At 45.5% G+C, this 16,612-nt stretch overlaps 1 protein-coding gene across 2 annotated transcripts in view; it reads left to right on the top strand.

The window, feature by feature from the left end:
- Positions 1 to 1,055: 1,055 nt before the first annotated feature.
- LOC122946169 (X-linked inhibitor of apoptosis) overlaps positions 1,056 to 16,612 on the top strand; it is a 28,242-nt gene continuing 12,685 nt past the window's right edge. The window contains exons 1-3 of one of the 2 annotated variants that reach the window (XM_044305576.1): positions 1,056 to 1,157; positions 13,177 to 14,064; positions 16,273 to 16,372. In XM_044305576.1, coding sequence (XP_044161511.1) covers positions 13,200 to 14,064; positions 16,273 to 16,372 — 965 coding nt within the window. In that variant the 5' untranslated portion in view covers positions 1,056 to 1,157; positions 13,177 to 13,199. The other variant, XM_044305575.1, reaches the window with a different exon arrangement.

Below are 16,612 nucleotides of genomic sequence, written 5' to 3'. Positions count from 1 at the left end.
CATCATCTGAGCTCAGACCCTGTTCTAACAGGACTCGGGGTGAAGGGCGTCCATGATATGGATTCACGTTTTATAGTGATATTAAACAGTTAGGCCTCCTGCACACAAAAGTTTTTTGTTTCCGTTTAGCAAAAGGCTTTTTAAATCCCATATATGGAAAAAAACGGAATGTACTCCGAATGGATTCAGTTAACGTTTTTCAGTTCAAAGATAGAACAGGTCATATTATTGCCCGCAAATCATGTTCAGTGGCTCCATTCAAGTCAATGGGGCTGTAAAATGAACGGATACAGAATGCATCCGTATGTTTTCCGTATTTGTTCCATTTTTTGATAAACCGTCTATTGAAAATTTTATGCCCAGCGGAATTTTAGAATGTAATTACTGTATATGCCTTGTTTAAGTTCCTCAAAAAACGCAAACCAAACAGAAAAACGGAACGGAAACTGAGACAGTACTGAAACAAAAAAAATTTAAAAACGTATCCTTTTAAAACGGACTTCAAAACCATCCGGTCTTCTGCAGGAGGCCTTATAAGGATTAAAAATAAAAATGATATTTTCTACCACTCATCTGTTCAACTTTATTTGGCAAAATTATTTGTAATGGATCACATACCACAAAGGGTTAAGAAGGTCCTTACAGAGTATGGAGTTTAGCCAATTCACTTTGAATCAGCTAAATCCCATCATAGTTCTGTACCTAACCACTAGGGGGCTAAGAGGTCCGTACCGTGTATGGAGTTTAGACGGCTCCTATAGAGTTGGCTATTCCCCATACTTAGTAAGGACCAGGTCCGCACCGTGTATGGAGTTTAGCCAAATCAATGTGAGCTGGCTAAACACTAGCTCTGTTCCGGACCCGTCCACTAGGGGGCAAAAAGGTCCGTACCGTGTATGGAGTTTAGACAGCTCATAGAGAGCTGGCTATTTCCCATACTGCAAAACGACCAGGTCCGTTTGGTGTCTGGAGTTTAGACACAACCCATCCATAATGGCGCAAGTAGTTTCTTCACCGCGCTCTCCCTGTCCTTCCAGTGTGCGGCCATTAGGTGGCAGTGTTCCTTCAGCTGACGCCTGGGTTGCAGGAAGCTACACTAGTACTTCCAGGTGACGCGTCCCGACCTCCTAATCTGTCATGTCCTCCGCTTGAACGCAGTAAGTTTTCTGTGCGATGTGCTGTGTGTGGAGGCTTCTAGCGCGATGTGCTGCAGCCAGGCGCTCCTCACGTATAGCAGTAGCGTGTGGTTGACGCTACAACATCTGTCCTGCTAGTTGTACTGGAAGGCGTTCTTGTGACGTCATAAGCCCTGGTGCTCTGTACTGCCGCAGCCTCCCAGACACGCCCCTTACGTGCCTCTGTGTGTTGTCCCGGGTGTAATCGTTGGAACATTCCATTCCGCCCGCCCACGTCACTTCTAGTCCCTCCTCCTGTCATTGAACGAATTCTCTGGTTGTGTAACCACGTGGTTTGGCCGGAGGTGTCAGACGACTCGCTGTGTCAGGGGCCCGCCCGTTCTCTTCCTCCTCCCCTGGTTTGTGAAGCTTGCAGGTGAGTAGGGAACATGGCTTCCTGCGGTTCTGACTGGGATTTGCAAGTAGTGTGAAGTAATGTGCCTCCCACCATGCTGGCACTCACAGAGGGGTCAGGACCATGAAAAAGCTGGCCTATATCAGCTGGGACCTTATGTGAGAAAAAGGGAGGAGAGGTGACATTTTTGGGGGGCAAAACCTCATTGTATAGGTAGGTCAGCAAGGAGGTGGCATAAGGCGAGGAGCGTGACGTGTCTGGCGAGTTGCGCCATATTTATCATGTCCTATGAGTCAGGTTCAAAAACATAGCAGCAATTTGCGCTGTTTTTGCTGGTTTATAAGGACATGGGCAAATATAGCAAATCCTCAGCAGAACAGTCCGAAATCTGGCATTGCAAATAAAAATCCAAAACGGGTTAGTTTTTCACGAAGACGCTGCGGCCATGATCACAACGCGGCTTTCAACTGCGGATAAAATTGACAGGATGGGAATTGAAAGGCCGCAGTGCGAATCAGTTTGCGTTTCTCCGCTGCGAGGATGGGGTTTCTGAAATGTCATCCGCTTCGTTTGTACTGTGAATGCGGCAACTTTTCTGCACAAAGTTCATTTGTGGGAATCCGCCGCCATGACACCTCGTGCCCTAAGGGTCAGTTCACATGACAGATTTTGAAAATCCACCTTAAAAATTAATTGCCACTTTTTTTTTCTCAGCTTGAGGTTTTTGGTGCGGATTTGTGCCAAACATCATGTAGATATTTTCCATGTGGAAGAAAAAGTGCAGTTTCACATTGAAATGAAGGGGAGGCGTTTTTTGGAGCTGATTTTGAGGCAGCAACGCTCCAAAAATCAGTGTGAACTGGCCCTTAGGGAGACGTGCACTTGACGGCCTTTTCTGCCACACCGTAATTTAGCTGAAAGCCCACCAGAGGCCACGTCCTTTCTGCCTCCCATACATCTCAATAGGTCGCAGAGTGGAGACTTAAAGGGGTATTTCCATCACAGACAATGGGGGTATATCGCTAGGATATGATCCCATTGTCTGATAGGTGCGGGTCCCACTGAGAACGGAGTGGGAAAAGGTGGTGGAGGGCGTACTGCGCAGCCGCCCTCCATTCATTTCTATTGGGCTGCCGAAAATAGCCGAGTGCTGGCTCAGCTATTTCCGTCGGCCCCATAGACGTGAATAGGAGCGGTGGCCGTGCAAGTGAGGTGCGCTTCTATTCACTTGTATGGGGAGAGCGCTTGTTGGTGGCCGGACCCGGGGAAACCGAGGTCCTCCAACCACCACTCACCCCGCTCCATTCTCAGCGTGGGTGCAGGTCCCAGAGGTGGGACCTGCACCTATTAGACAATGGGGGCCTCAGAGCTGGCTCCTATTAAGATGCATTGGCGGCAAAAAGGAATCTGCCGCGGGATTTGTCGCGGCTCTCTAATCTCATACGCTTTGCTGGTACTGTATTATGCTGCAGTTTTCCACATGAACTGTGTGTGAAAAAAAAGTGTGATCCACCCGAAGGGTCTAGTAACACGTACTGATCTTATGGCATTTTTGTTTTTATACATTATTATTATTTTTTTGCTGGATTTCTCAGTGATTTTGCAAGAAGTAAATAGACCGTGAATGAATGCGTCCTATACCGCTATTTCTGAATACCTTCACCCGCTATTGATTGTGTTGACGTCTCTGCTGGGTGATGGTAAAAGTGGCATGAGGGTAATTTCACACGCACGTATTCAGGGCGGAGATACACTATGTGTGACGGCGGTATTTTACGGACAGAACGCTGCTCCTGTGACATAATGAGTTATAATGCTGTGTGTCCCTGCCTGACCGCGGCTCTACGGAATTGTACTGATGGCATTATGTGTGTGCAGTTCATTACATCCGAGGTCGGGTAGGAACATTTAACTTTATAAATCATTAGACTAAGGAGCAGCGTTCTGTCCGGGAAATAGCGCTCTCCTGCGCTGAATACGCTTGTGTGACATTTCCCTGAGGATGCGCCCACACGGTCAGGTTTCTTGATGCGGTTTGGAAAGCCAAGACCAGGAGTGAATTCAAAAAACGTATTTTCTCGACTTTTATGATCATGTCTGATTTTGGCTTCTAGAACTGCATGTAGAAACCTGACCGTGCCCTAAATCTGCAGTTGGTTAGGGGCAGGAGGATTGCGGTATTGTGGTCACGTTGCTATAGAGCATTCGGGAATAGTATAAAGTGGAGGTGAAGGGCAGAGCTGCCTCTTCTAAAGTGAAGCTGAAGAATTCCCCTTTTGGAGAAGAACATGAAATCCCCTGTCTGCTCGGTGCATGGATTCTGGGAAAAGATTTGTGGTTTCCAGCGAGGTCGGTTTTATTTTCATATTCCACTGTACAAGCGGTGTGAGGGTCTGTGACAGTCCATCTTCTGCCAGGCCCAACCCAGTATTATTTCCTGACATTTTACTACTTCTTTGACAAATGAGCTGACTGTGCTGTGACTCAGCGGCTCCTTCATAAATATGGCGTTAGGATCCAAACTGACAGAAATGCCCTAGGACTATGCTCTATTGTCATTTTATGAGGGACGTGGCACCATATTGCTGGGTTGAGCTCATGGTCAGCTCACGTTTTCAGAATTTTGCGCCTAAATCCTCATCAATTCCACTTAAGGCCAAATGCACACAGCCGTGTATCCCGGCCTGGCATCCTGCCGCTGCACTACAGTAATACACTCGTATGATCTATACGAGTGTATAACTGAAGCGCCCAGCGTCATAGCAACCAATGACGCCGTGCGCTCCTGCTGTCAGCAGGAATCCAGGCCGGGATACCACGGACCGTTCACGGCCTACTAACGGATCATGCACACAAAGTTATTTTTTGGTCTGCGTCTGATCCACATTTTTTTTTCAGACCCGTTCACTTTATCCACACACCATGTGCTGTCGGCATCCATATGTCCATTCCGCGGCCCAGCAAAAATATAGAACGTTTACTATTCTTGCCTGCATTGAGGATATCTATCAGATCGGTGAGGGTCCTACTGCTGGGACCCCATACCCTGTGGAGCCTCCCAGAAATGGATGGAGCAGCTGGTCGGGAAAGTGCACCACCACTCCATTCATTTCTATGGGAGCTCCGGAGATAGCCAAATGTCTCCGGCACTCCAATAGAAATGAATGGAACTGTGGCGCACTTTTACGGCCAGCCGCTCCATGGGGTATGGGGTCCCAGCGGTAGGACCTTCACTGATCTGATCCCGTGGATAGAAGATAACTTGTTATAACTGGGGTGCCCCTTTAACTTCTGCATTCAGTGGGGGGGTACTTCATACCCCAAAAATTGTTTGAGGGAGAGACAGCACCACTTACAAATTTACTTTTAGTAGATCCAATTAGTGGCGGTGCCCGCAGTGTTAAACCCTAGCCCGTCGAGTTCCAAGAGATCATAAGATGGAGAGAAGACCGCGGCACTCAATGTCTTCACAATAGGCAGAGTTTTATTCACCAACCGTGCAACGTTTCGACTCCAAGGAGTTGAGAAAGACTCTAAGGAGTCGAAACGGTGCACGGTTGGTTAATAAAACTCTGCATATTGTGAAGACATTGAGTGCCGCGGTCTTCTCTCCATATTAGTATTTCATACCCCATTCACATTCAGCTAAAAATATCTGCATGAAATACACTGTGCTGCGCATGCGCATTTTTTGCACGGATTCTGTGCTGAAAAGCTGCATAATAGCCCCAGAGAATAACAGTAGGGCTGCACATCCGCTGTAGAAATATAAGGGTCCTATTAGACTGGCAAGGAATTTTCATTAAAGGGGTTATCCTGGAAAAGATAATGGCTTATCCTCAAGATAGGTCATCATTATCACATCCGCGGGGGTCCAAGTCCTGGCATCCCAGCCGATCAGCTGTTTCAGGGAGCTGCTGCGCTCACCGGGGCTCTGGTGAGCAATGCAAACTCCCAGCAGGCTCCTAAAGACAGCGCCGTACATCATTTAGTGGCAGTGCTTGGTATTGCAGGCCATGTCACTGACCTAGGAAGAGGCTGTGGCGCTCAAGGCCTCTTCTAACAGCTCATTGGTGGGGGGTCCTGGGTGTCACACCCCCACAGATCTGATACTGATGACCCATCCTGAGGATAAGTCATTCATATCTTTAATGAAGGGCAGGCGACGATTAAGGCGGGCAGATTTGTCCGATTCACAGAAAATGACCAACCTTGAACCTTGATTAACGAAAAAAAGAGAGGGCGGTGTCCGGCATCGGCTCTTTTACTGAGAAACCCCCGGTCCCAACTCTTCCTGCGTGTTACCACAGCTTTTCATGATTGCACCTGGATCACGGCTGATGTCCCTGCACTTTATACTGTGATCCACATGATTTAGCTATAATTTCCCTCAAACTGTTTATCAGTATTTACTCAGATTTTTCTGTAAATCTTTGGGAATACATCTGTCAAGTTGTCCTTTTCTTGCTAAAACACAATGTGTTTATGTTCAATCACCGTTTTTTTCTGCAACTTACCGGTGTCTCGATGGGAGCCAAATCTTCTGGCCAATATCTATATGGCTTGGTGGGAGCATAGTTATTTATTTTCATCTAGCAATCCATGTGGGGCCTCCCTGGAGTGGTACGGCCGTTATAGCGACGGTCTGCTGTTTGTATGGTCGGGCGATCGGACGGCCATGCCACTCTTCGGGGACTATCTCAGTGATAATACATGCAATCTTAAATTTACTCTTAATGACGATGCCTCCACCATCCCATTTTTGGACCTTTTTTAACAGGTTCTGTAGAAAAATCAATTGTAGTTACCCACACCTTCTGGAAGGAGATGGCGGGCAACACCACACTCTTAGGTCCTCATGCACACGACCGTTGTGTGTTTTGAGGTCCACAAACTGCGGATTCGCAAAACACGGATGGCGGCCGTGTGCGTTCCGCAATTTGCGGAACGGCACTGACAGCCATTAATATAACTGCCGATTCTTGTCTGAAAAACGCGAACAAGAATAGGACAGGTTATATTTTTTTTGCGGACCACAGAATGGAGCGACGGATGCGGACAGCACACGGAGTGCTGTCCGCATCTTTTGCGGCCCCGTTGAAGTGAATGGGTCTGCATCCGAGCTGCCAAAACTGCGGCTCTGATGCGGACCAAAACAACGGCCGTGTGCATGAGGCCTTAGCGACATACTGCCATCCCCGCCATATCATTTAAAACATGCCTAAGGGCGGGTTTATTCGAGCAAGACGCAATTGCTCTAATGATGCAGCCTGCCGCAGAGAAATGGATTTGATTGCTAGCCGTCTTTCTGACCGCAAATTCTCTGGCCATGCACTGAAATCGTCCAGAGAGTATGCCTTCAGTAAATCCCGGTCCAACTTGATTTTCCCTGCAAATCAGTCCCAAAATCATTAAAATCTGTCAGTCCCGGTTTTCGCCACCAGCTATAGCTTGGAATACTCGCGGATCTGCCATATAATCAGGAAGCATCTACCTGTTCTTAGTTGTGACGAGCAGTGGGCTGACATTGCCAGTGCCGGTGTGTAGCTCGCCGAGCACCCACGCTGGCACAGAAAGTGAGTCCTTTCCTGTTCTGATACAGAGCGGGGTCGACCCACTGGGTTGAGACATAAGGGCAACCTCAGATGTGGCCATCTGGTATGTATGTGCTGCAGTGATCCAAATGGGGTGTCACATTGGTTCTATTGCTAATCAACAATCTTTTGAATTAAAGCAATATATCAATTGTAATACAAATTTAGTGGTTTGCTGCATCACATGCTCCCTGTGCCAGCTCCAATATGCGGGATGCACCACTAACGGCCTCAAGGTTAGAATCTGCAGGCACTATGCTGACTGGCCTATTAGATTAATGGGTCAGATTAGAATCTTGTTAGTTTGTATATAATTGAGATTATACATTTGGAGAAGTAAAAAAATATTATATGTATATATGTACTATGCTCCTTACCTTTCATACCCTTGTATATTGTTTTTGTCTGGAGAAAATTAATAAAGATATTTGAATATAAAAAAAAAAAAAGAATCTGCAGACACATTTCGGACATTCCACATTCTAGAACGAGAAATGTGTCGGCGGTCAGTTCACACTACGCGGCTGTTCATGGAGGTGATGTTACAGGGATGCATGTTCAGGGACTTGAAAGAGTTAATCCCCCAGTTCGAGGAGGTGACCACAGAAGGGAATTACTGAATAGGGAATCCTTTTGGATCTTTCCTATGGGTTCATGCATTCCTAAGGGATTACATCGCAGACATGACTTGATTCTTCATTATTGACTCTTTGTGCAACATTGTTTTTAGGATAGTTTTTTGTTGAAACATAAGAACATTGTGTATTTTATTTGTATGAAGGTGTGGTTAAGGTTAATTGTGGTCCCCTGATTTTCTCAGCGGGTCACGATATAAATCCAAGCCTGTGAGGTGAGCGAAGCTGGCCCCCCTTCAATCAGCACAAACAAAAACTCCAGTGTGTTTCTTTAGTGCTACGTTTGTGCTGTTTTGTGCCGCAAAAATTAACATTTGTGCTGCTTTTATTTTAAAGATAATAGCAACTGTTTGTTTCAACATGATGACATCACCAGCCCCCCTACAACAGCAAAAAGACATGAAACTTGCTGGATGGTTAGTGCTACGTTTGTGCTGGTTTGTGCCGTTTAAATCTCCATTCTACCTCCTTTCGTTTTCGAGTTATTAACCATTTATTGAAAGGTCACCAAAGGTCACTCAGCCCCCCATCACAGCCAAAAGACACAAAACCGGGCCAGTTGGTTAGTGCTACGTTTGTGCTGTAGAAATTAACATTTGTGCTGGTTTTATTTGTAAGATAATAACAAAACCGGGCTGGTTGGTTAGTGCTGCATTTGTGCTGTAAAAATGATCATTTGTGCTGCTTAATTTTATGAACTCCATTAACAGGGCTGAAGCATCCTGACTTTACACAGGTAGTAAGACAAGTTACTGTGGACTGGCATCACTTGAAGTAAGAATGATTATAGCTACAGCCAAAAAAATAAATACTATCAAAAAGTAGAATAGTAAAATGTGTCTCAAACATTTTTATTCTACAAATCATTTTACAAACTAAAGATCATAAAGTTTTCATGAAAATCAATGACAAATAAAGAACAAATAAACCCAAACATAGAGATATCCATATTAAGTCCTGATTTTTTTCGCAGTCTTCATTAAACGGTAACTGCACTTGTCCATGGGAAGTGCATAAAAAAGTAGATTATCTCAAGCTAAAACCTTTGCTACCTACGCTTAACAAATAGTAACTTGGAACTACAAGCAGCTAATAATACAAAATCATCAGCACTCCATACAGTGTACAGACCTTGAGTAAGAGGTTGGTGCTTGAAGTGACAACATCGATGGCGCTGTGCAGGCCCGTCGCTACCCAACAGGCAAAACAAGCAATTGCTTGGGGCCCCGAGCTGGCCCGGGGCCAAGTAGAGCCGGTGCCCGATGGTATATTCTAACCCCCAGGCGTTCCCATGGTGACGAGGACGCTTGCCTGGGGGTTAGAATATACAGGGCCACGCTGCTCACAGCAGTATAGTTATAAACTAACTAATCAGTAACTACTTTAACTTTAATCATTGCTCATTGCTGAGCTCTTTACTTGGATTATTTGGATATCTTACTTTGTCTTAGCTCCGGTAATAGCAGGCAGTGCGGGGGACGGCGCTCACTCACTGACTTCACGTGCCTGCTCCCACTAGGCGGCGCAGGCGTGTGACATCAGTGAGTGAGCGCCGCCCCCGCACTGCCTGCTGTTACCGGAGCTAAGACAAAGTAAGATATCCAAATAATCCAAGTAAAGAGCTCAGCAATGAGCAATGATTAAAGTTAAAGTAGTTACTGATTAGTTTATAAATATACTGCTGTGAGCGTCGGGGAGGGGGATCTGTGGATGGCACTGTAGGGGGATCTGTGGATGGCGGTGCCATCCACAGATCCCCCTACAGTGCCATCCACAGATCCCCCCCCTCCCCTAAACAGTGCCATCCACAGATCTCCCCCCTAAACAGTGCCATCCACAGATCCCCCCCTAAACAGTGCCACCCACAGATCCCCCCTACCCTAAACAATGTCATCATGGCACTGTTTAGGGGAGGGGGGATCTGTGGATGGCATTGTTTAGGGGGGGATCTGTGGATGGCACTGTTCGAATTTCATGCACATTAAATGCAACAGCAGTATTTGCACTGTAAACCTCCTTTTTTCTTAATATAAAGTGTGGGTGAACTTAAACTGTATGGCTATACTGTGGTTCCTGTAGGCTTTGCGTGCGTAAGGTGTGGAGGGGGGGGGGGGGCCTCCATGTCTATTTTGCTTGGGGCCCCCAAATTCCTTCAAACGGCCCTGGCGCTGTGTCCGTCAAACAGCCAACATTTGGGGGCCATACAGGGTCCCTTCTTCTGGGCGACATAGTGACCGTCACTATGTTGGCCAAAAGAAGGGACCCTGCATGGCCCCGAAATGTTGGCTGTTTGATGTAGTTGTCAATTAAAAAGTGCTTTACTTCTGGCACATATTATCCAGTGCTGGTGTCTTCTATTGCGGACTACAAGCAGCTACCTCTTGTGTACAGAACAGTATGGGGGCAGATCTTGGTATGTGAATTTACCACTGCCATACCATTTGTCAAATCATCATATTTTTCCCATGCGTAATCAGACCTTTTACAGTAGGCTATGTAATGGCCTAGAGAGCTTCTGGTAGCTGGTTGGCAAAATGCAACAACAGCTCTTAAAGTGAACCTGTTCTCATTTAATTCAAGGTAGGTTGGAAATTCTGAGAGTTCTTCTTCAAGAAATCTTTCTTGTGAACCTCTGCTTCGTGTTTCACCAGCTGCCCAGAATCCTATGTCAGTGTCAATCCAAAGGTGCTGTCCTGTTTTGAAGGTGTGTCCTACTGTGCCATTACAAAGAACATTTCCAGAAACTGAAGGGTCAAAAAACTGCATTTCTATGGGTGTATGTTGCACATCATGGATGCGTGGATGTGTGACAGGCATTTTGAAGGTGGTAAGTGAATGTGTTTGTTGACTGCATCTTGTAGAGCTGAAACTCCTCTGGATTTTAATGTGTCTTGGTCAACTGATACACATGCAATATTTCTTGATGCTCCAACATGTCGTGAACATGTTTCTGAAGAACATTTGCTCTCAGCCACTATACTGGGCACTGTTGAGAACACATTTGAAATTATTGATGATATGTTGCACTCAGCTTTAACCAGCTGGAGTCCTGCTTTTATTTGTTCTGCTCCAAATATGTCCCTTAGGATTTTACCTCTCAGCATGTAAATTTCTTTTTGTACACCTTTTTCTGCCATGGCTTTCACAAGCTGAAAACATTCTACATTGCTTATTTCTTGCGTCACATAATTACTGTAGGATGTGCTGTCACAAAAGGCACTACAAAGGCACTGACAAAATGCATCAAATGCACATGTGTTTGTGACTCTCGCTGGGTGTCCGCACACCTTCACAGGCTGCAGGTCTCTGATGTTGCCATTCCTTATTAAACCTATTTTTGCCTTTTTCATTGAGACTGATGTGTCTGCATGCTATAATCTTTCTTACTTCAAGTGATGCCAGTCCACAGTAACTTGTCTTACTACCTGTGTAAAGTCAGTATGCTTCAGCCCTGTTAATGGAGTTCATAAAATTAAGCAGCACAAATGATCATTTTTACAGCACAAATGCAGCACTAACCAACCAGCCCGGTTTTGTTATTATCTTACAAATAAAACCAGCACAAATGTTAATTTCTACAGCACAAACCAGCACTAACCAACTAGCCCAGTTTCGTGTCTTTTGGCTGTGATGGGGGGCTAGGTGACCTTTAGTGACCTTTCAATAAATGGTTAATAACTCGAAAACGAAATGAGGCAGAATGTAGATTTAAACGGCACAAACCAGCACAAACGTAGCACTAACCAACTGGCCCGGTTTTGTGTCTTTTGGCTGTGATGGGGGGCTGGGTGACCTTTTGTGACCTTTCAATAAATGGTTAATAACTCGAAAACGAAAGGAGGTAGAATGGAGATTTAAACGGCACAAACCAGCACAAACGTAGCACTAACCATCCAGCAAGTTTCATGTCTTTTTGCTGTTGTAGGGGGGCTGGTGATGTCATCATCTTGAAACAAACAATTGATATTATCTTTAAAATAAAAGCAGCACAAACGTAGCACTAAAGAAACACACTGGAGTTTTTGTTTGTGCTGATTGAAGGGGGGCCAGCTTCGCTCACCTAAGCCTGTGTAGTCTATCCTTGTCATGAGTAAGGATCAGTATTCTATGATCCGAAACGCGTGACATGGACCTCCTTTTTGGTTTTTAATGCACTATTTCAATAAAAGCTGCCACATTTGTATTGGAAGCTGGACTTCTGCTCTGAACATTGATTATACAGGAATTCAAACAAAAATCGCTCTAATCTATTGATTCTTTGTAAAGTACGCGGCGGGTTTGCCTCCGGTAAATCCTGAACTTATGACAGGCACGTGATGCTACAGGCAGGCCTGGGAGTGCAGGTTTGCATTTCTCACTGGGATATTTGATGGTTTCATTTGTATTTATTTTCTATAATTGTTACAGTATCTTTAAATATATAAGTAAGTGAACATTATTCTCCACCTCTTTGGGGCCTGTTGGAGGATATGGATGACTGAGAGGGACCCACTGCTCTGGCAGACACATATTACTTCTACGCCCTTTCATTTTTCCTCCAGCTGATTGCTAGGAGTTAGAGGACCTGTCACCACTCCTGACATGCCTGTTTTAATAGCTTCTTACCACCCCTCTGTACCCTTACTGCAGACTGCTAGCAATTCATACCTTCTAATAGAAATAATAAAGGAATGGCACACAATGGAGCCATAAGAATAGATGCTCCAGAATTATTACACGGGGAGTGCATGAACCTATTAAAACGGGCATGTCAGGAGTGGTGACAGATCCTCTTTAACCTCCTCAGGACTGCCGTACGCAGGATTGCGTCCTGGCGGCGGCCCTGCTATTCTGGGTGGACGCATATACGCGTCCTCTCGCGAGAGGCGAGATTTCCTGTGAACGCGCGCACACAGGCGCCCTAAGGCTAGTTTCGCACTAGCGCTTTTAGATTCGGCAGGCTTTTCCCTGCTTTCCAGCATTGATGGAAGCTTCCGGCTCCATCACTATAAAGGGGACCAGCAGAGATCCAGCCATGACCCAGGAAATATGCAGAGATTCGGCCGGGCAAAAACCGCTGCACACAGCAGTTTTCATCCTCCCGATTCTCAGCATGTTTGCCGGGTTGCAGACAGATCTCCGCCAGTCCACATTATAGTGAAGGTGTCAGGTAGCGTTCGGCAATGCTGGATCCAGACATCTCCAGCCGGCTGCCCCCTTCAGGAAAAGCCTACCGGAGATGTCCAACGCTAGTGTGAAAGTAGGCGTTTTCAGGAGAACCCATTTAATTCAGCAGATATTTCTCCTGTTAATTATTGGCTTATCTAATTTAACTAAACAGTCGTAATTGATGCACCATTTAAAACCATTTCTTCAGGATGTAGGTTCTTAGGTTTTCTGCTGGCTTTTAATTCCTCCTTGTATTTCTCTTGCTGTAGATAAACCGTTCTTTCCAGGGGACATGACATGTAACTGTCCAAAAGTGTCAGATGGTGCTTACGACATGGAACTGGACAGTGACTACTCTGAGGAACCCAGTCGATTGGCGTCATTTGCAAATTTTTCAAGCACCTGTCCCATCTCGGCACCAGCCCTGGCCCGTGCTGGCTTCTATTACACTGGGACTGACGACAGAGTGGAGTGCTTCAGCTGTAAGGCTGTTGTAGAGGGCTGGCAGCATGGAGACACAGCGATTGGCAAGCATCGGAAAATCAGCCCTAACTGTAAATTCATTAATGCATTTAACTCGAGAAGTGAAAGCATACAAACCCAAGCTCCTGCGAGTCAGAGCGCCGGTCCTCCCCTACTAAATAACTGTGCGAGCTTTGACCTGGGTCAGACCTCCAACTCCGATATCCACACTGATTACTTGTTGAGGACTGGAAGAATAGTTGATGAATCAGTACCAAAATTCCCTCGATGTTTAAATATGTGTAGTGAAGAAGCACGACTTAAGACCTTTCAAAACTGGCCAAGCTATGTGCGCCAGACTCCAAAGGAGCTGACCAGCGCTGGTCTCTTCTACACAGGCATCGATGACCAGGTGAAATGTTTCTGCTGTGGAGGAAAGCTGATGAACTGGGAGCCCAGTGATGTGGCATGGACAGAGCATCGCAAACATTTTCCAGACTGCTTGTTCGTTTTGGGTCGAGATGTCGGGAATGTAGCAGTTGAGTCGAGCAGTATGTTTAGCAGTAGAAGAAGAAGTTCTGAAGTTCCGGAAAATCCCTCTATGAGTCACCTAAAGGCTCGGATTGAGAGTTTTGCTAATTGGCCTTCTGCCGTTAACAAGGAGTTGCTTGCCAGAGCAGGATTCTGTAGTACTGGTGAGAAGACGGTTGTGTACTTTACGTGTACCTTATTCTCTTAGCTTTTGTAGCGCCAGCCTAGTCTTTGGTGCTATACATTGATTGTAGTCACATAGCCTTCTGTCCCCAGTGGACCTTATCAGCAATAATCCTATTTTTGTTTTCACAGTGTGGGAGGAATCTAGGTTACACAAGCATAGGGAGAACATTAATTTGTGTATGAGGCATGTGGTGGGGGCATGTGTGGAGGCTTCAGTCCCCATAATATATATATTACCACTGTAGTCTTAATCCACAGATCTGTATGAATTCAAAGGCTTAGGCTAGTTTCACACTAGTGTTAGACATCTCTGGCAGGGAGCAGGCAGCTGGAGATAGGTAGTGTCCAGCAATGCCGGATCCAGACGACGCCCGACATCGGTCTCCATTATAGTGAAGGTGGCCAGACAGCAATGCGGTAGCTTCCGGCAATGCAGAGAGATGAGGCAGAGTTTTCCCTGCCAGAACAGCCTGCTGGATCTAAGAGCACCAGTGTAAAACTAGCCTGATTACCACCACTTGTGGATGCCACAGGAGTAAGTCAGTGAATCCAATGAATGATTAGTTTCTCCAATAAACCTCTGTAATGGGAATGTCCATAATATTGGATGTCCTTTTAGTAAATCTCTACTTTTGTGAAGTTTTAGGAAGTAGGTAACTTACAGAACTTGCAAATACGAAGAAAATGGTGTCTCACTCACTGTTCCACTTTTGGAAAGGTGCACTGCCCCAGAGCACTTCCTAATGCTGATCGAGTGAAAAAAGAAAATGGATTGGGTTGGGCGTCACTCATTATCAAGCAAACATATAGACAAGTTGGATTATATCAGAATAAATTTATAGTATATATCACACACATAATATGTACATGTTGCATAAAACAATATACATTAAAAGCAGCAATAATATATAAAAACTTTATAAAAGACCTAAAATCAATAGCACTGAGGCAATTGCGCCAAAAGGGGGCTGTTTCACCGTAACTTTTATAAATTATCCCAAAGTCTGTGACCCAGATGTATAGAGTCTGATGCAAATATATGTCACAATGGGTTAAACGAAACGTCAGAGTCATATACTTGGTATATACGCAAATGGTACTCGTATAACAGTGCTCACTGGTACTCGTATAGCAGGGTACTTTACCACTCCTGCGTCTTCTACTATCGTCGGTCCGCTTGTGCACCAGAGCTTTTTTTTTTTTTTTTTGTGTAATGCTCTGTTGTGAGCTGCAAGGACCTGTAAGTAGGATTTCCCACGCTCTTGGATGTTCGTTGTAGCGGTACAGCTTAGTTCCACCGCTATGGTCAGGTGACTTGTAGTTCCAGGCAGAACTTACAGAACTTCACTGCAACCGCTCTCAACACCTGAAATATTCAGTTTGAATTCTGCAGGTCGCCAGGGTTGGTGGCATGGTCCTAAAGGTTCAAGTTTTCTGGTGCTGCCCGGTGTTTTCAGTTGTGGAGAGAATTATTATCCACTGGTGTCCATCTTCTCTCTATTGCTAGTGCATATTTCAACGCAATTTTACTATAAGTGCTATAGCGATTAGTGATCACATGAACACCAATTGTTTTCTATGATCAGCCCCCAAATATAAGATAATTTTTCCAGGAAAAAGATATTTATGACTTCTCCTCAGGATAGGTCATCAGTATCAGATGTGCAGCGGTGCTGCTCCCTGGCCCCCCGCCGAGCAGCTGTTAGAAGAGGCCTTGAGTGCTGCATCCACTTTTTAGGCCAGTGACATCACTGTACATTGGTCAGATGGCCTAGTTGCAGCTCAGTCCCATGTTAGTCAATGGGGCTGAGCTCCAGTACCAAGCACTGCCACTATATGATGTACGGCACTATCTTTCGAAAGCTGCCGGGAGCATGCATCACTCAGCAGAGCCCCTTTGAGCGCAGCGGCTTCCTGAAACAGCTGATTGGCGGGGGTGCCGGGACTTGGATCCCCGCTGATGTGATAATGATGACCTATCCTGAGGATAAGCAATTACCTTTTCCAGGATGACCCCCTTTAATGGGAGCTGAAAAATGCCACCATACATTACTGTTTTAATATGGCATTTGAAGTAGCAACCTCAGATTTGAAGAAGTTTCTACCATTGCATGTTATAACTTTACTGGTGTAGACATTTCTGCTTGTAGTACTGCTGGTTTTTAATGTATCATTGCCTTTGTCAGGTGAACGTGACTCGACAAGATGCTTTTACTGTGGCGGGGAACTGAAAGATTGGACTGTAAAAGATGACCCATGGGAATTACACGCAAGATGGTTTCCAGGGTAAGATGTGGCTGATATGATTGATCATATGGATATGTGGGAGTTATGGAAGCAGTGGAGCACTGAACTCTTGGACAGTTCCGGAATTTCACCTCCCTGGGCCAACACTTACTGCGGTTATTCCCGTATTGGCCATGAAAGGGATTGTTAGAATACACCTAAAATGTACCACTAAATGCCTAAGGAATTTAGCGAGTTTCCCGTGTGGGTGCAATGCGTGAAGTGAACGTATAGCACCCG

This window comes from Bufo gargarizans, chromosome 9, assembly GCF_014858855.1.
Source record: "Bufo gargarizans isolate SCDJY-AF-19 chromosome 9, ASM1485885v1, whole genome shotgun sequence".
In the NCBI taxonomy this organism is placed as follows: domain Eukaryota; kingdom Metazoa; phylum Chordata; class Amphibia; order Anura; family Bufonidae; genus Bufo; species Bufo gargarizans.
This window is presented reverse-complemented; position numbering and strand designations above follow the sequence as displayed.